This window comes from Mobula birostris, chromosome 2 (genome assembly GCF_030028105.1).
Source record: "Mobula birostris isolate sMobBir1 chromosome 2, sMobBir1.hap1, whole genome shotgun sequence".
In the NCBI taxonomy this organism is placed as follows: domain Eukaryota; kingdom Metazoa; phylum Chordata; class Chondrichthyes; order Myliobatiformes; family Myliobatidae; genus Mobula; species Mobula birostris.
In genome coordinates, this window is record NC_092371.1 from 19,616,751 (window position 1) to 19,638,633 (window position 21,883).

At 40.5% G+C, this 21,883-nt stretch overlaps 1 protein-coding gene across 3 annotated transcripts in view; it reads left to right on the plus strand.

Annotated features, from left to right (window-relative positions):
* The window catches only part of LOC140185111 (cadherin-22-like), a 1,010,842-nt gene that overhangs the window by 687,959 nt on the left and 301,000 nt on the right, over positions 1 to 21,883 (plus strand). For all 3 annotated transcript variants that reach the window (XM_072238393.1, XM_072238399.1, XM_072238408.1), the window contains exon 8: positions 6,351 to 6,487. In XM_072238393.1, the coding sequence (XP_072094494.1) occupies positions 6,351 to 6,487 (137 nt within the window). The remainder of the gene's footprint in view (positions 1 to 6,350; positions 6,488 to 21,883) is intronic.

A 21,883-nucleotide genomic window follows, 5' to 3' on the forward strand; every position in this document is an offset into this window, starting at 1 on the left:
AGTTTGGACACCCCTGGCCAAAATTTCTGTTACTGTGAATAGCTAAGTGAGTAAAAGATGAACTGATTTCCAAAAGGCATAAAGTTATAGGTGACACATCTCTTTAATATTTTAAGCAAGGAAACTTTTTTATTTCTATCTTTTACAGTTTCAAAATAACAAAAAAGGAACAGAGCCCGAGGCAAAATTTTGGGCACTCTGCATGGCAGTACTTAATAACACTCCTTTGGCAAGTATCACAGCTTGTAAATGCTTTTTGTAGCCAGCTAAGAGTCTTTCAATTCTTTTTTTGGGGGATTTTCACCCATTATTCCTTGCAAAAGGCTTCTGGTTCTGTGAGATTCTTGGGCAATTTTGCATGCACTGCTCTTTTGAGGTCTATCCACAGATTTTCGATGTTCCATTTCTCTACTGTTGTGCTATCTGTTATATCACCATGCTCTCAACCACATGGATAAATGAGGCAGTAGTTTCAAATGCCTGTTTCAACATGATAAGTTTACAGCTCTGATGCAGGCTGAAGTTCCTGCAGATTAAAGATGAGTGAATCTGTTCCTGTGGAAAGCAGGACCTCAAGCTCCCCATCATCTCCACATTTCTCTCTGAAAGAGCTTTGCCAGCCCACTCAATCATTCTTCTTTAGTAAATATTTCACTTCTGATCTTATCCAATTCCCTTTTTAAAGTTCTTAATGAATGTTCTTCCAGCACGTTTCCAGTCATTGATGACAGCGACTAAAAGAGAAGTACACAGAAAATGCCAGAGGAACTCAGTAGGCCAGGTAGCATCGATGGATATGAATAAAGAGTCAATATTTCATGCTGAGATCCTTCATCAGGATGGGAAAGGAAGTGGGGAGATGTCAAAGTAAGAAGGTGGGTGGGAAAGGAAAGAAGAAAAGCAAGAAGATGATAGATGAATCTTGTTGGGTGGGGGAGGTGGGATGAAGTAACAATCTGTGAGTCAGTAGGTGGTAAAAGCAAAGGGCTGGAGAAGAAGGAATCTGATAGGAGAGGAGAGTGGCCTAGTCGAGGAAAGGCAGGAAAAGGGCGTCAGGGGAAGGTGATAGGCAGGTGATGAGAAAAAGTAAGAGGCCAGAGTGGGGAATAGAAGAAGAGGGAAGGGGTGGGAAAAAAATTGGAAATTTGAGAAATTTATTTATGCCATTAGTTCGGAGGCCACCCAGACATTATATGATGTGTTCCTTCTCCAGTCTGAGAGTGGTCTTATCATGATGGAAGAATGGGAATGGGGATAGAAATTAAAATAGTTGGCCACTGGTAAATTCTGCTTTTTGCATATGGTGCGAGGGTGGTTGGAAGTGCTCGAATAAAACAAAAATTATTCCTAACCCTTCCACCAGCATGTTCTGTTCTCACTCCAGTGCCTCTGGTAATTCTTTTATACTGGATCCTGCCACTGAAACACTTCCTCCCCATATTCTCAACCCAAACTCCTTTGGATAACTAAACTGCAAGATTACTGGCCCCTCATAACTTGTACCCACACTCTGTGCCATTTCTTGATTTGCTCTTGATCATCGTTCGCTCTGACATCTTACAACTACTTAAGCTTATTGCTTGAATCAGTTATTACTTCTGGGAAACCAGTCAAAATAAAGTGACCACTAGGGATGTAGATCGGCTGAGAACCTTCAATGAAATAAGCAAAGCAACATACAAGGCTATGTAAGTCACCCCATCAGATTTATAAATGCGATCATGTACATGTGAATGTGCAGTCGAGAGCCAGTGTCTTTTTTTAATTACAAAGAGTAATTCATAATCAAGAAATTATTGGCCAGTAGGTCTGGGATTAGTAGGAGAAAAATGTTTACATCTGTTTTATCTGCAATGGGTTTAGAATTATTGTCCTTCAGACACAATTTATTTGTTGATGACTTCTATCCAATTTCTTTCAGGATAAACATAAACCAAAATACTGACAAGGAAGAATAATGTTGGTGATGAGAATAAGTTAACAAATAATATCCAAACAAAAGTAAGGATTTTTAAGCAGATATTAAAAAAGAGTTTAATCAGGATAAATGTGAGCCCCTGGAGAACAAGACTTGAGAACTGATATCAGAAACAAGGCAAAGGCAAATAAGTCAAATCAATAAATTGTGTCAATCATCACAATGTAAGTATTCCAAAAATATCTGATGGGCTATTTTTAAACAAGGCGAAAGAAGTTGCAGCAATCACTATCAATGGGGACAAAGTATTGGTAAAATTAAATGGGATGTAAGTTAGAATAGTAAACAGGTCCTGAAGTTTAGCATTCGGGGTTTTAAAGGAAGAAGCTGCAGATATTACCGATCCCATTTTCACATCTTACTGAGTTCCTGGAAGTAGCAGTGGACTGGGAAACTACAGATGTGATTCATTTGTTCAAGAAAGGAGGGAGACAAGATGTGGATAATTATAGGCCTGTTAGCTTAATATCTGTTGTTGCAAAAAAGCTGAAGTCAACAATCAAGAAAGAAATAAGCATTTAGAACAACTTAACCCAAGCAAACCAAGTTGACGTGATATTGTGAAAGGTAATCTTGTTTGAAAAATTTGTTTGAGTTCTTTGAGGATTTAGAATGCAGAGTTGACACCTGTGGATATAGTATCTTTGGATTTTCAGAAGCCATTTGACAACAGGTCAGATTAAAGGCAATTGCAAATGACCAGACTGTATTCAGGGAAGGGTGTTAACAAGGATTGAAAACTGGATAGTGCACAGAAGAAAGTTAGAATAAAGAGAACTGTTTCATCTGGAAGCAGATAACTCATGGAGTGCCTCAACAATTAATTCTTTGCCCCAAATTTTTTGCTGTTTATCTTATTAAACTGGAAGAGAGGGCAGCATGTGAATTATCTTAGTTTGCCAACAAAATGAAAATAGATGGGAGGCGTGTTGTGATGAGGATTTCGAGACTTTGCAAAAGTATTTTGTAAGTTGTATGAATGGGCAAAAAGAAGACAATATGGAGTTTAATGTGGGGAAATACGAGTTCATGCAATTCAGCAAGAGGAGTTTTAAGGCAGGTTGTTATCTGAATAGAGAAAGACTGTAGACGAGTGAAGTACCAAGGGATCAATGTATTCTCAAGCACAAATTAAAAATCATTAGCAGGCAGGTGGTTAGTGGTTAGAAAGGAAATGGCATAGTAGCCTTTATTGTAAGTGTTTTGGTGTTTAGAGATAGGAAAGTATTGCTGCAATCGTACAACATTCTTGTAAGGCCACACCTGGAGTACTGTGCATAATACTCCAATGACACCATGTGCTCAATATCAACAAGACCAAAGAATTGAATGTAGATTTAAGGAAGCAGAAGTCAGCAAAGCAGAGGGGTCAGTGGAGGAAAGGATGAATAGTTTCAAGTTCTTGAGTGTCAACATCTCAGAACGTATCCTGGGCCCAACATAATGATGGGATCGTATATATCCTTTGGTAGGAGTCTGAGGAGATTTGGTATGTTGTGAAAGGTTAGCAAATTTCTACAGGTGTACTTTGTGGAGATTGGTTACATCACCATCTGGTATGGAGGCAACAATGCACAGGATTCTTAAAGGCTTCAGAGGGCTCAGAGTCAGCCAGCTCCATCACAGGCACAAGACTCCCCACCATTGAAGACATTGTTCCAAAGGCAGTGGCTTACAAAGGTGGCATCCATCTTTAAGATCCCTCCTCATCAGGGACATACCCTCTTTTCATTGCTACCATCAAGGAAGTGATATTTGAGATAGAAGGTCCACACTCAATATTTCGGGAACTGCTTCTTCCCCTCATTGTATTCTTAAACTATTTATTATCTCATGAACACTACCTCACTATACTTATATTGCATTATTTATTTATATGTTTGTTTGTTTATCTATTTAACCATCTATGTTTATTTATTATTTGCCTATTTATTTATCTATTCCATATCTATCTATCTATGTGACTTATAGTAATTTGTTATGCCTGCCCAGTACTGCCATCAACAAATTTCACAAATTATGTCATTGACAAATCCTTATTTGAATTCTGATTTTGATACTTTCTTATGTTTCTGTTTTTACTGAGGATGATCACTAATGACTTTGCTGCTCTGTCATGAGAGAATGTAAATGCTTCATTTTTCTGCTTGTAAGAATCAGCAGTTGGAAGCACCAAGCCTTTCTGACACGGAGGTACAATCATAGACTTAAGTAGCATGGAAGCATGTTCTTTAACGAAACTGACCCATGTCAACCAAGGTGCCCCACCCAAACTAGACCCATTTACCAGTGTTTGGCCCATAGTGTTCAAAATACTTCTAATCCATGACCAGTCCAACTGTTTTTTAAAATCATGGTTGTACTTGCCTTATCACTTTCTGTCAGCTCATTTCACATACATGCTGTCCTTTGTATGAAAAATAACTTTGCTCCTCAAGTTTCCATGAAATTGTTCTCCTCTCACCTTAAACCAATACCCACCATTTTTTGATTCTCCAATGAAAGGAAAAAAACTGAATGCATTGAGTTTCTGTCTAAATGGAGAAATTATTTTGCAAACCTAGACTAAGATCCATAGTAATAGAGAAGGGACGTTTAGTTTCAGGTAAAAACATCTGCTACAGACAATATAAATACAATGTGACATTTTGAACACTTTATTTTGACTTCAAGTGTGGAGTCGCTTAGAATATTAAGTACTGTTGAAAAATGCTGGACAGATCACTGAAGGAGGAAGAGGTTTCTGCTAGAATGAGGAACTGATGGACATGTGGAATGGACAAGAGATAGATATAAAACTTCACGGAAATAGGGACCAGGAACAGCAGGATTGTTTTTGTTTCCATGAGCCAGTACATCATAAACCTATATACTGGAGTATGCAGTAGGTGAGGATGTCAGTAATAGGACTGAGATGAGTAATGTGCTCGATGATAGAAAGCAATGGAAGGAAGAACTTTTTGTATTTTTATTGAATAGACAAAGGCCAATAAAGGAAGAAATGGAAAAGGCCTCTTTATACTGGCTATCTCCCCTTTATGCTGGAAGTCCTGATGCTATGTTTCAACCTGAAATGCCAACTGTCCTTTGCATTTACAGATGCTGCTCAGTTCTCTACGTTTCAACAGCAGTTTGTTTATTCTTAATTGAAGACGTTGCGTTCGGTTGGTCAATGAAGCAGAGGGTTCTACTAAACAATTACTTTGAAATGGGGCAGATTAATGGATGAACTTTATCTTTTGGATGTTTGATGTAAGGTCAATTTTACTTCACGTATCAGCAAATAGATCAACATTGGTCTCTGAGTGGCCCCATTTGCGGGGTAAGTTTTCTTACTGCACGCGAGGACTGAGGTTAGAGTGACCTTGGCTCTGGCTTGGAGGCAACATAGGTTCATTACTTACCCACTTGACCTATAGATTAACTCCACTTCAATGGGGAAGCTGAGGAGAAAAACTGAAGGGAAAAAGATTGAGAAAATACAGTAGTTGAAGCAAAGGCAGTCTTATTTGGTCCCTTTGGACCCATTGGATAGAAATGTCATGTCTTCATCACACCATTGTATAGCAGAAAAAAAGGGAGATGCTTATGTAATATCAGCCAAACTTCAGTAGGATTCCTCACCATCTCTTCCAATTGATTCTCTTTGAAAATTAAAAGAGAATCACTGCCAGGTGCAGTGATTGATGTGGCTCTGGTAGTAACATCAATCACTGGAGGAAGCAGCTATTCTACAAAAGGGAGGATAGGGTTGAGGTGGACACAAGCAGTGACTTTTCTTAAGGAGAGCAGCGGAGAGATCCCTCTGTAGTTACTGCAATCGGATTTTCCTCTTTCCTGAGAGATGGTCGTGATTAAAGATCTCTGCGAATCCATGACATTTTCTCCAGATGAGGGAGAAGAGGCTATGCGTTACTCCCTACCAAGTTCTAACCACCCTGTCCTAATTACTTGTACTCCTGGTCTTGATTTTGCCCCTTCTACCCAACTTTCTCATCTTCTCTTTAATTCTCCACCAGAGGTCACCTGCCCTAGGGTATCTCCTCCAGCACCACCTCCCATACATAGTTTGTTAAGTCCATGTATAGGAGGGTTTTAGAGGGATATTGGTGAAGCAAGGACAAATGGAAGTAGCATGAGGGACGTCATGGTCAGCATAGACCATTTGGTTAGGTTCCATGCTGTATTTCTCTATTACTGTATGACATATCAGGCCTTTAGATACATTACTGTTTTGTTTCCCCAAGCTGACACAAGCACTGACTGAATAACAGTTCTGCTGTATTTTTCTTGTTAAGCCAGCTCTGAGTATTCTAAGTTATGAATTTCAGCAATGGTCTTAACTCACTGTTGTCTGATGGGAATTTGACAGGTACTCTATCGACCGTAACACTGACTTGGAGAGAATATTTAATGTGGATGCAAACACTGGACAGATCACAATTGTCAAAAGATTGGATCGGGAAACTGCGGGATGGCACAATATCACCGTGATAGCAATGGAGACAGGTAGGTGACTCTCAGATATGTTGGTTCAAATCCAAACCCTTCAGACCAATGCAAAGACTGTAAGTGAAAATTACTTGCTTACAGTTGAAAAGGTGAAAGAGGTTTCTCGGTAAGTTGAAGCAGAAACACAAGGTAATTGGTGAAGATCTGAAGCACAGAGAAGATAGTAAGCCAAAATAAGGATGTAGTGATGGGTAGAAAGTGCATTGCTTAAACTGATGAAGGAGAAAGTAGTGCAGCTGAAAAGCAGGGAGTTTAGATATCCATACTGGTTAACAAACTATCATGTGGTAAGCATACATCATGAAACAACAGAAAAGTAATTAATCAGAAATGAATAGGGGGATGCCATTTAACTCCAGTTGTTTATTTATAAATAAATGATTGAATTGAATTGTCGCAAAGCTCTAAGCTATGCAATTGTAATTTTGTAATTGAAGTTGCAGGATTAATTTAACCATTTTCATTTGAATTTGTTTATGAAAATCATTGATCATGTTCCACATACATTAGAAATTAGCACTGCATGGTAATGGCGACTAACCAGTAGACACTCAGTTTAAAACTTTAAGAGAACTTCATATTTAAAGCAGGACTTTTCTGCAAGTACATTTCTGTTGAACTTTTCAATTCTATACCAAAAATATTTAGACTTATAATCAGAGTAAAGCTGTGTATTGTTATTTGTTCATGTGGAGTTTCTCTCTGTAACCATTTTCTTCCCTTTTCTCTAAATCAGGGGTCTCCAACCTTTTTTGCACCGCGGACCGGTTTAATATTGACAATAATCTTGCAGACCGGCCGACAGTGGGGTGGGGGGGGCTGGGTTGAAGTTCAACAGTGGGCGTGGCAGGGAATGAGGAGAGGTGCAGCTGATTCATATCGTTTCATATCGCCAAATCATATTGTTTCCTCGCAGCCCGGTAGCACATGCTTTGCGGCCAAGTACCAGTCCGCGGCCCGGTGGTTGGGGACCACTGCTTTAAGTGCCCAGTCACCGATACCGTTGATGACTCATGGCATGGCGTAGGGATAAGGCTTTCAAGGAGGTTGTTAATATTTTGCATGAGTTTGTTAGGATTGTTAAAAAGAAAGTTAAGAGGAAAACTAATCTGAAGGTCATAGAAATGACATCTGACTGGGAATTCAGACATTTCATCTAGAAAATATGAAATATGGAACCACCACTTTATTGTTGGGTTAGCAGCCTAAATGCACTTTAGGCTGTGATTAAAAAAAAAATGTTGAAAGCAATGTGAGGTTGTGTCCTGTTCAATAAATACCCACGTGGACTAATCCTGTGAATGGTTGTAAATTCTTTTTAATTTTATGTAATGGTCTCACACTGTTGATGTTTTCTCTCCTTCATTTTCATGCTGGAGATTTATGTTTGCCTTCTGTTTGGTAAATGTTAGTTGATTAATTGTATCTGATGGTCAGAATTCTTGAAAGTGAATTCCAATGCAAGGAATATCCACTGAAGGTAATAGCTTGGGACAGGCATCCTGCGAGCTCCCTGCGGTATTTCTGAATCATGATTGTAACAACAGTGGTATACTGACCAATATAAGATGAAGATGCAAGGCAGAAGTTTCCAATTAAAGGATACTCAGAGATTTGTCCTCAGTCCATGTGTTACATGTGTAATATCATAGTGCATTTGTACTGAATCACACAGCAATCAAAATTTAGAAGGAGGACTTTACGCATTAACACACCACTTACACAACCAGTGGCCACTGTGAGTATGTTTGTGGTCATCTGCTGCCTGCTGCTGGAGCCCATCCTCTTCAAGTATGAACATCTTGTGTGTTCAGAGATGCTCTTCTGCACACCACTGCTGTAATGCTACTGTTGTCTTGAACCAGTCTGCTCATTCTCTTCTGACCTCTCTCATTAACAAGCTGCTTTTGCCCACAGACCTGCCACTCACTGGCTGGTTTTTGTTTTTAGCACAATTCTCTGTAAGCTCTAGGTATTGTTGTGCATGAAAATCTCAGGAGATCAGCAGTTTCTGAGATACTGAAACCAGTCTGTCCACCGCTGAAATCACTTAGATTACATTTTTTCCCCATTCTGGTGTTTGGTTTGAATAACAACTGAACTTCTTGGCCATGTATGTATGCTTTTATGCATTAAGTTGCTGCCACGTGATTGGCTGATTAGTAATTTCCATTATCGAGCAGGTATAAAGGTGTAATTAATGAAATGGATACTGAGTGTACTGTACACAGCAAGGATTAAATTTTTGTTCAGTTTGAAAATTGTTTTATTGACTTTGCTTTCTCTCTATGTCTGAAATGTCTGCATTCTGCTGTTTATAACCATGATTCATTAATGTTAATAATTTAGCAATGTAATTTACAACTGCTAACAACTAATTTAGTTGTGAGTGTAAATACTACTGGAATGTGTTACATTCTTCCATTAATAATGAAAAACAAATATAAGAAAAAAAACATTAAAGTTAACTGTTCAGTCGCAACTTGATCTACTTTGGCACAAAGTCTTCTAGCTGTCTTCTACACTCTTGGCTCCACAATATTTTCATGTTCACTCATTAGTATTTCAGTTGAAGTGCTTGCTTGCATTGAAATGATGAAGTGGGAAAGTTATTGGAAAGTATTCTAAGAGACTGGATATATGAGTATTTGGATAGACGGACTGATTAGGGATAGTCGGTTTGGCTTTGTGCATGGTAGGTTGTGTTCAACAAACCTTATAGAGCTTTTTGCGTAAGTTACCATGAAAATTGATGAAGGCAGGGCAGTGGGTGTTGTCTACATGGACCTTAGCAAGGTATTTGAAAAGGTCCTGCATGGGAGGTTGGTCAAGAAGGTTCAGTGACTTAGCGTCAAAATACGGTAGCAAATTGGATTAGACATTGGCTTTGTGGGAGATGGCAGAGTGGTAGTAGATGGTTGCCTCTCTGACTGGAGGCCTGTGATTAGTGGAGTGCTGCAAGGATAACAGATACTGTTGTTTGTCATCTCTATCAACAATTGGATGATAATGTGGTTAACTGGATCAGCAAATCTGTGGATGACACCGAGGTTGGGAGTATAGTGGACATAGAGGAAGACTTTCAAAGCTTGCAGTGTTATCTGATCCAGCTGGAAAAATGGCAGATGGAATTTAATGCAGACATGTGTGAGGTGTTGCACTTTGGGAGGACCAACAATGGTAGGTATTACACAGTGAGCACTAGGCCACTGTGGACTGCAGTAGAACAAAGGGTTCGAGGAATACAGGTCCATAATTCATTGAAAGTGGTGATACTGATAGGTGGGGTCATAAAGAAAGCTTTTGACACATTGGTCTCCATAGATCAGTATTGAATTAAAATGTTATATTGAAGTTGTATAAGATGTAGATGAGGCTTGATTTGGAGTATTGTGTGCAGTTTTAGCCACCTAACTGCAGGAGAGATGTAAATAAGATTGGAAGAGTATAGAGAAAAAAATACAAGGATATTGTCAGGATGATAGGATCTGAGTTATAAGGAAAGATTGAATAGGTTAGAACTTTATGCCTCAGAGCATAGAAGACTGGGGGGGGGTGCAGTTTTGATAGAGGTATACAAAATTACACATCATATAGATGCAATAAATGTAAGCAAGCTTTTTCCACGGAGGTTGGGTGAGACTACAATCAGAGGTTATGGGTTAAGGATGAAGGGGGCAATATTTCTGGGGAAACATGAGGGGAAACTTCTTCATTCAGAGAGTGGTGAAGTGTAGAACGAAATGCCAGCAAAAGTGGTGGACACAATTTCAATTTGAATGATTAAGAGAAGCTTGGATAGGTATGTGGATGGGAGGAGTATGGAAGGCTGTGATCTGGGTAGTTTAAATGGTTCTAAAGGCCTGTTTCCGTTCTATAGTTTTCTATGACTCTATGATCATCCTATCATAGTAAACCTGTATGAATCTATCTGTGATGAATTATCTGCATGTTCTCTGGTCTATTTTAATTGAACATATATCAGTTCCCCTTGGTTATTTTTCTTTATTGATCTTAGGCAGTATTTTCCAAATGGGTTCAGTGTAATTTTGTTAGATGTCAAGAGCATAGCAAAAGATCGCAAGGGACAAAATTGATCCTTTGGAAGACCAGAATGGAAATCTATGTGTGGAGCCAAAACAGATGGGAGAAGACCTTAAATGCATTGGCCTCCATTAATCGTGGGATTGAGTTTACGAGCCGAGAGGTAATGTTGCAGCTATATAGGACCCTGGTCAGACCCCACTTGGAGTACTGTGCTCAGTTCTGGTCGCCTCACTATAGGAAGGACGTGGAAACTTTAGAAAGGGTGCAGAGGAGATTTACAAGGATGTTGCCTGGATTGGGGAGCATGCCTTATGAGAACAGGTTGAGTGAACTCAGCCTTTTCTCCTTGGAGAGACAGAGGATGAAAGATGACCTGATCGAGGTGTACAAGATAATGAGAGCCATTGATTGTGTGGATAGTCAGAGGCTTTTCCCCAGGGCTGAAATGGCTATCACGAGTGGGCATAGTTTTAAGGTGCTTGGAAGTAGGTACAGAGGAGATGTTAGGGGTAAGTTTTTTTACGCAGAGTGGTGAGTACGTGGAATGGGCAGCTGCTGGTGGTGGTGGAGTTGGATACGATAGGATCTTTTCAGAGACTCCTGGATGGCTACATGGAGCTTAGACAAATAGAGGGCTATGGGTAAAGCCTAAGTAGTTCTAAGATAGGAACGTATTTGGCACAACTTAGTGGGCCGAAGGTCCTGTATTGTGCTGTATGTTTTTCTAGGTTTATATGTTTCTAAATGAAAAGCAGTGGTGAGCAGATGCTGAAGCCATCACATAATCAGAAGAACATAGTCGGTTGATTCATGTAACTTAAAAAAGCAAACAACATCATGAGCTAAATGTTCTGTCCAGTGGAGTGTTGTCCTATGAAACCTGTTCCTTTGGCTTCTTTTTCCTGAATCCTATATGAATACATTTGCCTCTTAACCAATCTATGAAGCTGTTTCAACAACCTAGCCATTAAGTATGAATGGCCATGGACAATTGCAATGTGCAATCTGTCATCTGATGGTGCAGATGGAATACTGTATAATAAAGTATGGGGTTATGTGCTTTGGTAGGAAGAACAGAGATGTACTGTAGACTGTTCTCTAAATAGGGAGAAAATTCAGGAATCTGAATTGCAAAGGGACTTGGGAGTCCTAGTTCAGGATTCCCTCAATGTTAACCTGCAGGTTGAGTCAGTAGAAAAGACAAATGCAATGTTGGCATTCATTTTGAGAGGAAAGCATTGGTCAGACTGTGTTTGGAAAACTCTGAGCAATTTTGGGCCTCGTATCTGAAGGAGGATGTGCTGGCCCTGGTGGGGGTTTTGATGAGTTTCAACAAGAATGATCTCAGGACTGACAGGCTTAACATATGAGGAGTGTTTGATGTTTCTGTGCCTGCACTGGATGGAGTTCAGAAGGATGAGGGTGGATGTCATTTTAAACCTGCTGCATACTGAAAGGCCTGGATAAAGTAGACATGAAGAGGATGTTTCCATGAGGAAAAGAGTCTGAGATCTGTGGGCACAGATGCAAAATATAATCATACTGCCTTTGGTAGTGATGTACAGGTGCAAGGAATGTCTTCTGGTGCAAGGAATGTCTTCAGGTACACTGAGTGATATGACTTTCAGCAAGGGAGAACACCCACAACAACGAACATTTGCAGGAACACACATCAAAGTTGCTGGTGAACGCAGCAGGCCAGGCAGCATCTCTAGGAAGAGGTACAGTCAACATTTCAGGCCGAGACTTGGGTCTCGGCCTGAAATGTTGACTGTACCTCTTCCTAGAGATGCTGCCTGGCCTGCTGCGTTCACCAGCAACTTTGATGTGTGTTGCTTGAATTTCCAGCATCTGCAGAATTCCTGTTGTGAACATTTGCAGGAGCCACCTTTGCTCTATTTGGGCTAGTGTCACAGGAAGTAAACTGATCCTATACTCAATGAGTAGACATTGATGAAAGGAAAGCCCAAAATCTGTAAAGTACAAGGTGTAAAATCACAACTTAAATTCTGCTTCTTTATGATTGACAAAACAGATCAACATCACTGTAAGTCTAATACCTCTCCCTGATTTACATCTCGACCCATTTATCTTCTAGTTAAAGTCTGCTGCTTCACTAACACCTCATCTGTTAAATTACTTTCCGCTGCTCTACACCCGATTGCCTTAAATATAGTGAACAGAATAATACCTTTTTAAAGATATTTTTAACTCTACAATTTGCATCACAACAAAATGTTTTCACGAATGTATGAAAGTTCTGACATAAAATAAATTAGAGGAGCTTTACATCTATTAATATATGTAACCACGTTCATTTTTCAAAGTTCTATATTCAAGGTAATTTTATTACCAAAGTACGTACATGTCACCATATATTACCCTGAGACTCATTTTTTTGCAGGCATTCACAGTAGAATAAAGGAAATCAACAGAATCAATAGAAAAAAACCACACAGAAATAAAGTCTGACAATCAACCAATGTGCAAAAGAAGACAGACTGTGTAAATACAAAATAAGCAAACAACAAACAAATAAATAATACTCAGAACATAACTTGTAGAGTTCTTGAAAGTGAGTCCTTAGTGCTTAGTTCAATTTTGGGCACCACACTCCCAGTTTTGAAGAAATGCAGTAAAAATTGCCTCACTGACACAGAGACCAAAAGAATTGCATTTTCAGGCTTGTAAACACTTCCATGTACAAGCTCGGAGCACGATTTGCCTGAATCACATAGTCATACATCAAGTCCTTCAGACCATCATTGAGCATGGTTTCAGGCTAATCCTATGCTAATTCACTTCTATTCTTCCATTCCACCAAACTTCCACTACTCATACACACAGGAGGGGCAATCTGGCGGTGGACCAATGACCTGTCACTTTAACGCATAGGCATTAGCAGAGGATGGCATTCAGCCCAGGTGGCTGGAGCTGCAACCTGCTCTCTGTGCCACTATACCACTCTCGAATGTGCCATGAGGTGCTTAAGGTGAGAGCTCAGTGGAGCAACCAGTAGACATGCTGCCTCACTGTGCAATCCTGATCTCAGATGCTGTCTGTGTGGAGTTTTCACGTTTTCCCTGTGATGGTATGGTTTCACCCCACGTGCTCCTCTTTCCTCCAATATCCCAAAGGTGTGCATCATGTTAGAAGGTTAATTGACCATTGCATGTTGTTCTGTATGCAAATGAACAGTAGAATTTCGAGGATGTGAATGTGGGGGAGAATAAAATAAGTTGGGGCACAGTTAATGTAAATCATTACTGTGAACTTGATGGGGTATTGGGCTTTTTTGCCTGCTGTATGACTATGATTGAGTAAAATTTAATTAATTAAGAAAAGCTCCCCTGTTGTGGAAGGGGTCCTCAATAAAGCAATCTAACAAAGTTAGAAAGAGGCAGATCATGTACGATGTCTGGAAATATTATACTGCATCACACAAGACACAATGGAAATCTGAAGCCATCTCTCCCAACAAAATGTGCTTAAGTCAAGGGATCAATAGAATACTTCAAAACTGAAGATGATGGATTTTTGAAAAAATAATGATATTTAGGTTTAGTGGATCAAGGTGATTCGACGGAAGAGTATAATCTAATTGTATAGCACAACAAGCTCAAGGGCTGAGTAGTTTGCTCTTGACCTTACTTTGTATCATCTCTAAATGCAGAAGCCAATGTATTGAAGGGGATTATGAGTGTTGGATCTGTCAAGGTTTCGTTGTATCTTCAATTGAATTCACGAATGTTTATAACTAGCTCATTGCATTTTTGAAGCAGCACAAAATAGTATTAGTTTTCAATGCCGCAATAATTCTTAAATCCATTAGATTTTAACATCAAAATAAGGCTCCTTTCCAACTTTGTTTTTAATGAAATTGTAACTGAATATTGTAGGCACAGAGTAACTTCAGCTTCATGGATAATGGCATCTGGTACAAGGATAAGTTTATGGTAAGCCTTTAAGACATGGGATACCCACAGGAAGACTCAGAAATGATGACACTGCTTAGGAATGCATGAAATGATAGCTACCAGAGTAGTGTCAGGAATGGTCTGATGATAACAGAGTTGCTGGCATTATTCTTATGAGAATGGGAAGTTTGAGGGGAGATTTATAGAAGTGCTTATTATTGATGTTCTATAACAGGGAAATGGGGAGAAACTGTTTCCATTGGCAGGAGATGTGTTAACCAGAGAACTTGCATTTAAAGAGCTGAGCAAAAATATCAGAAGGGATAGGAGGAGAATATTTTTCCGTAGCTTCATCTAGTTCTACAATGGGGTACCGGAAGAGATGTCAGTAATGTTATTGCTGATGTTAGTAAAATAATGTTTATGAATTTCACATGGACCAAGATACACTTAAATGCTTGTCTTGCACTCTGTTCAGATTGATCAATTTATTACATTGTGAATTGAGACAGAACGAAGTAAAACAATAACAGTGCAAAATAAAGTGTAAAAGCTACAGAGAAAGCTGTGCAGGAAAACAATAAAACACAATAATAAGGTAGATTGAGAAGTCTTATCACACAAGATGTCTATTCAAGAGTCAGAAAGAAATAGGGTAGAAGCTGTTCTTGATCTGGTTGCAATTTCCTTCAAACTTTCATATCTTCTTCCTGCTGGATGGGAGGGGGTTGAGGAGAGAAATACTGGGGTGGGCGGGATCTTTGACTACGCTGGCTGCTTTACTGAGGCAGTGAGAAGTATACACAGTGTCCATGGAAGGGACAGTAGTTTCCATGATGTGCTGAGCTGTGTCCACATCTCTCTGCAGTTTCTTGCAGTGACGTACAGAAAAGTTGCTGTACCAAGCTGGTATGGATCAAGACAGAATGCTTTCTATGGTACATTGATAAAAATTGTTAAGGGACAATGCGGACATATCAAATTTCTTTACCCTACTTAAGTATATTACAAATACTTAGCAATAGCTGATGTGGTCCTTTTTTTCCAAGGTTTTCTCATGGACGTTTATTGCCCGAGGCTGGTATTGTACAGTGGGGTAGGTTTGAAGAAGTCCTTTGTCTTGAGGATCTCTAGTGAAGGGCCACACTTATTATATACTTCGGTGAACGTGTCAGTGATGTCTTGGAACTGGATCTCCAAATATTCTTGTAGACAAATGCAACTCTGCTCTGCAAGCAAGCAGTGACAGCACAGTAAAGATCACTTAGTTCAGATATGGCAGTCACATACAGTACCGTGCAAGAATCTTAGGCACCCTAACTATATAGATATAGATATACCTAAGACTTGTGTACAGTACTGTAGAAGCACCACAGATAACATCTGGATGCATTATGCCTTGGTACGGCAACTGCTCTGACCAGGGCTGGAGAAACTGCAATGAGTTGCAAACACAGCTCAGCACATCACAATTGCCAACCTCCTCTCCATGGACTCTGTCTAAACCTTTTGCCGTCTCTTTCTGGCAGCCAGTATAATCAAAGACCCCACAACTCTGGACATTTTTGTTCTTATCCCTCCCATCGGGCATGAGATAAAATAGTAAGAAAGCATGTTGCTCCAGGTTCAAAGACAGCTTCTATCCTGCTGTCACAGTTTAGTGAATGGTCCCCTAGTACAATAAAAATTATATCTTGACCTCACAGACTACCTCGTTATGATATTGCACCTCACTATCAATCTGCACTGCATATTTTCTGTAATCATGACGCATGATTCTGCATTCTATTATTGTTTCCCATGTGCCACCTCAATGCATGATATGGTGAAATTGCCTATATGGATGGCTTGCCAGACAATAATATTTCACTTGACCTCTGTACATGTGACAGCAGTAAACTAATTTACCTATTTATGCCCCCAAATTCAACCTTCTGATGTGTGCTTCCTCATTAATTTGTGTGAGGCATTTTGCATCAGTTTATGAATCAAATCCAAACTTTAATGTTCATGTTTATTGCTTAGTAACCAGTTGTCTACAATGTCCCATGCTCCATTGCAGTGAGTTGAGGTGGTCTGGGTTTTACTTCATCTAGGACCCTTGCAGCTGATAGAGAAGACATTCGCTCTTCCTCCTTTTCAGTTCAACCCAGTGTGCTATGTGACTACTTAGAGCTTCAGCATGAATCGGACTGACAAATATGATATGTGAGGGATCCGGATTATCCTAATAAATTCAAACTGAAGAGAGAAGAATAGCAGTCTGGGCAGATTTAGAATAATATTTAATGTAAATTATTAATTACAGCTGATATTGGCCATTCAGTTCCTCAAGCTGCCAAATGCTGATTTATGAAATGTCCTACCATGTTAATTTTTATAAAATTACTCAATAATGAAGAATCTAGGACACATTGTCTGGTTTACTAGAGGAGATATAACACATTGGTAGTTTAATTCTTTTCCAGTGATGTACATATTCTATTCCCCTGTACAGAATTTTTTGGCCTAGAGTGTTTCAAGACAAATTTATTCTCTTTTGATTGGAGAAAGGAAGAATTGGAAATGGTTTTGCAAAGCACCAGGGAACGAGGAAAACCAGAAACATCTCTGTATATCTCCATCAAATTGAAAGCTCTTCCCTTGGAAGTTAGTACAAAAGAAGTTTTACCCTTCTGATAATAATGAGTGGCACTACTAATGGGCTTATTGTCAATAAGGAACATTTGTTCCATTGGTTGATGAGCTGTCATCAGTGAGAGTAGAATTTCATTGAAAGAGTGTAGAGAGGGTTTAAAGGAAAACCTTCCGTTTGTGAGATCTGTTTTCAGTCACCTGGTAGAATTGTTTCACAGCTCCAGGGAGCTGAGTTTGTTCTTGACCTCCGTCTGTGTGGAGCTTCAACATTCTTCCAGTTATCTACGTAGGTTTCCCTGAGGATTCTGGTTTCCGCCCACATCAGTAATGGTAGGTTTTTTGGTTTACTTTGGCAAAATGATCAAGTGGGGAGTTTGTGGCTGTGTGTGAGAAAGCATAATCCATTGGACTATAAGGGAAAAAGGAGAAACGGAAGGGGGTATTCAGATTGATCTGGCATGGACTGGATGGGCTGAATGACATCCCTCTGTGGTGTAATATGTAGGTGTGTAAATGAAGAAAGAAAAGCTGAATCTGAGTCCATGGAAGTATCTAGGTGTACAGTAACAAGGATTAGAGTACTAGAACAGGAGAGGATTCAGAAGAGGTTCACGAGAATGATTCCAGGAATGAAAGGGTTACCATAGGAGGCTTTGGGCCTGTACTCACTGGAATTCTGAAGAATGATGGGGGACTCGATGAAACCTATCAAATGTTGATAGGCCTTGATGGAGTGAATGTGGAGAGAATGTTTCCTTTTGTGGGGGAGTCCAGGACCAGAGGGATGTGCATTTAAAACGAAGATGAGGAGGTACTTCTTCAGCCAGAGAGCAGTGAATCTGTGGAATTTGTTGCCACAGGTGGCTGCGTCAGCCAAGTCATTGGTTATATTTAAAGCAAAGGTTGATAGATTCTTGATCAGTCAGGGCATGAAGGGTTTTGCGGAAAAGGCAGGAGATTGGGGCTGAGAGGGAAATGGATGAGCCATGATGAAATGGGCCAAGTTGCCTAATTCTGCTCCTATATCGTATGGTCTTATAGAAACCTTGAGCTTTTACCTGTGATCCAGAGCAGATAATACATGAGCAATACAAAAAAAAAACATTGCTGGAGGAACCCTGCAGGTTAGGCAACATCAGTGGAGGGCAATAAATAGTTGACATTGCTAGTCAAGACTAGAAAGAAAGTGGACAGAATAAGAAAGTGGGGGGTGGGGAGTGGGAGTAGTAGAAGCTGGCAAGCAATAGGTTAGAGCAGATAAGAGGGAAAGTGCGTTGTTGGGGGCAACGCGGAACAACGTGAGAAGCTGGGATTTGATAGATGGAAGAACATAGAACATAGAAACATAGAAAATAGGTGCAGGAGTAGGCCATTCGGCCCTTCGAGCCTGCACCGCCATTCATTATGATCATGGTTGATCATCCAACTCAGAGCCCCGCACCAGCCTTCCTTCCATACCCCCTGACCCCCGTAGCCACAAGGACCATATCTAACTCCCTCTTAAATATAGCCAATGAACTGGCCTCAACTGTTTCCTGTGGCAGAGAATTCCATAGATTCACCACTCTCTGTGTGAAGAAGTTTTTCCTAATCTCGGTCCTAAGAGGCTTCCCCTCTATCCTCAAACTGTGGCCCCTCGTTCTGGACTTCTCCAACATCGGGAATAATCTTCCTGCATCTAGCCTGTCCAATCCCTTTAGGATCTTATACGTTTCAATCAGATCCCCCCTCAATCTTCTAAATTCCAACGAGTACAAGCCCAGTTCATCCAGTCTTTCTTCATATGAAAGTCCTGCCATCCCAGGAATCAATCTGGTGAACCTTCTTTGTACTCCCTCTATGGCAAGGATGTCTTTCCTCAGATTAGGGGACCAAAACTGCACACAATACTCCAGGTGTGGTCTCACCAAGGCCTTGTACAACTGCAATAGTACCTCCCTGCTCCTGTACTCGAATCCTCTCGCTATAAATGCCAGCATACCATTCACCTTTTTCACCGCCTGCTGTACCTGCATGCCCACTTTCAATGACTGGTGTATAATGACACCCAGATCTCGTTTCACCTCCCCTTTTCCTAATCGTCCACCATTCAGATAATAATCTGTTTTCCTATTTTTGCCACCAAAGTGGATAACTTCACATTTATCCACATTAAATTGCATCTGCCATGAACTTGCCCACTCACCCAACCTATCCAAATCACCCTGCATCCTCTTAGCATCCTCCTCACAGCTAACACTGCCGCCCAGCTTCGTGTCATCCGCAAACTTGGAGATGCTGCATTTAATTCCCTCATCCAAGTCATTAATATATATTGTAAACAACTGGGGTCCCAGCACTGAGCCTTGTGGTACCCCACTAGTCACCGCCTGCCATTCTGAAAAGGTCCCGTTTATTCCCACTCTTTGCTTCCTGTCTGCTAACCAATTCTCCACCCACACCAATACCTTACCCCCAATACCGTGTGCTTTAAGTTTGCACACTAATCTCCTGTGTGGGACCTTGTCAAAAGCCTTTTGAAAATCCAAATATACCACATCCACTGGTTCTCCCCTATCCACTCTACTAATTACATCCTCAAAAAATTCTATGAGATTCGTCAGACATGATTTTCCTTTCACAAATCCATGCTGACTTTGTCCGATCATTTCACCGCTTTCCAAATGTGCTGTTATCACATCCTTGGTAACTGACTCCAGCAGTTTCCCCACCACCGACGTTAGGTTAACCGGTCTATAGTTCCCCGGTTTCTCTCTCCCTCCTTTTTTAAACATAGAATAGTACAGCACAGTACAGGCCCTTTGGCCCACAATGTTGTGCCGACCCTTAAACTCTGTCTCCCATATTACCCCCACCTTAAATTCCTCCATATACCTGTGTAGTAGTCTCTTAAATTTCACTAGTGTATCTGCCTCCACCACTGACTCAGGCAGTGCATTCCACGCACCAACCACTCTCTGAGTAAAAAACCTTCCTCTAATATCCCCCTTGAACTTCCCACCCCTTACCTTAAAGCCATATCCTCTTGTATTGAGCAGTGGTGCCCTGGGGAAGAGGCGCTGGCTGTCCACTCTATCTATTCCTCTTAATATCTTGTATAACTAACCCTAACCCTAACCCTAAGAGGTAAAGGTTGAAGAAGAAATCTGATAGGACAGCACAGCGGAGTAAAGGGAAGGAGAAAGGGAATCATTGGGAGATCATGAGTGTGGAGGAGAAGAGAAGAAGGTGAGCAGACCAGCAGAATGGACAAACAAAAGTGGGGAAGAAGTAGAGCAGACTAGTTCCTGGTAGATATCGAAATCAATGTTCATGCCTCAGGGTGGAAACTACCCAGACACAATATGAAGGGTTACTCATCCAGCCAATGTTTGGCTTCATCATGGCAGTAGAGGAGGCCATGGACAGACATGGGAAGTTGAATTGAAATGGGTGACCACTCGGAGATCCTTCCATTTAAAACAGGCAGAGCAAAGGTGTTCGGCAAACAATCCTCCAGTCTGTGTCTGGTCTCACTGATGTAGAGGAGGCCATATTGGGAGCACCAGATACCGTAAATGACACCAACAGATTCACAGTGAAATGGCGCCTTACCTGGAAGGACTGTTTACGGCCCTGAATGGTGGTGAGAGAGGAGATGTTCGTGTAGCACTTGTCATGTTAGCAGAGATAAGTGCCAGGATGGAGATCTGTGCAGAGGAATGACTAGAAAGAGGAGTCACATAGAGGGCAATCCCTGTGGAATGTAGGTGTGTGGGGGGGTGGTGGTTGAGGAAAAGATATGTCATGATAGGATCCCATTGGAGTTGGTGGGACTTATATGAATGATGTGCTGGATATGAAGGCTCATGAGGTAGAAGGTGAGGTCAAGTGGATCCCTGCCCTGTTATAATGAGTTGGGAAAGCGGGTAGGAGCAGATTTGGAGGAAATAGAGGAGATGCAGGTGAGGGCGCATTGATTGTGGTGAACGGGAAACACTGTTTATTGCAAAAAGAAGACATATCAGACGTTCTATAATGGAAAGCCTCATCTGAGAACTGATGCGGCAAAGGCAAAGGAACTGAGAGAAGGGAATAGGACATGAGATCTGATTATGTTACTGTACCATGGAAATGGGTTATGCTTTTTGAATTGGCTGTGTATAGTCAGTGAGTTAAAGTACAATTTAAATGCAAAATATAACGCAGAAATGTCCACAAAAAACATACCAATACAAGAATTTGAAAATTATACCCATCAGTGTAAATATAGGTATAACTATCTATATATTTGTTTATCTATATGCTCAGCAGGTACAACAAATTTGCTCCATTGTTGTTGGTACTGACTCTCTCAACAGCCATTCTGCAGTAAACATTCCCAGAATAACAAATTCCAAAAGGACTGGAAATTGCTCTCGTTTGCCAGTTTCTGATGATGCTGTGTTAAATTTCCCCTTCAAGAATGTCACTACATTCTCTGCAGTTGGTAGCTCTGGCCAGATCTGTCATTGAGCCTTTTTGTAAAAAGTTTCTTGATATTGTCACTGCAGCTCTTCCTTGCTATTAATATTCTACTTTCAGGCACTGTCAGTGAGTATCTTTAAAAGCAATGTGGTGTATGCATTATACTTTTGATGCGTTGCTATACCTCGGCTTACTGCTTTCAATGGAAGATGTTTCGTTCATGTCTCTACATTTCATAAATATTGCCTGAAGGGTGATCATAGACACTGGGATTGGATTTGAGGTGCTGTTTGAAGGAGTCTTGGGATTGACCATATGAACAGGGTTTTCCTTATAGAGCAGTGAT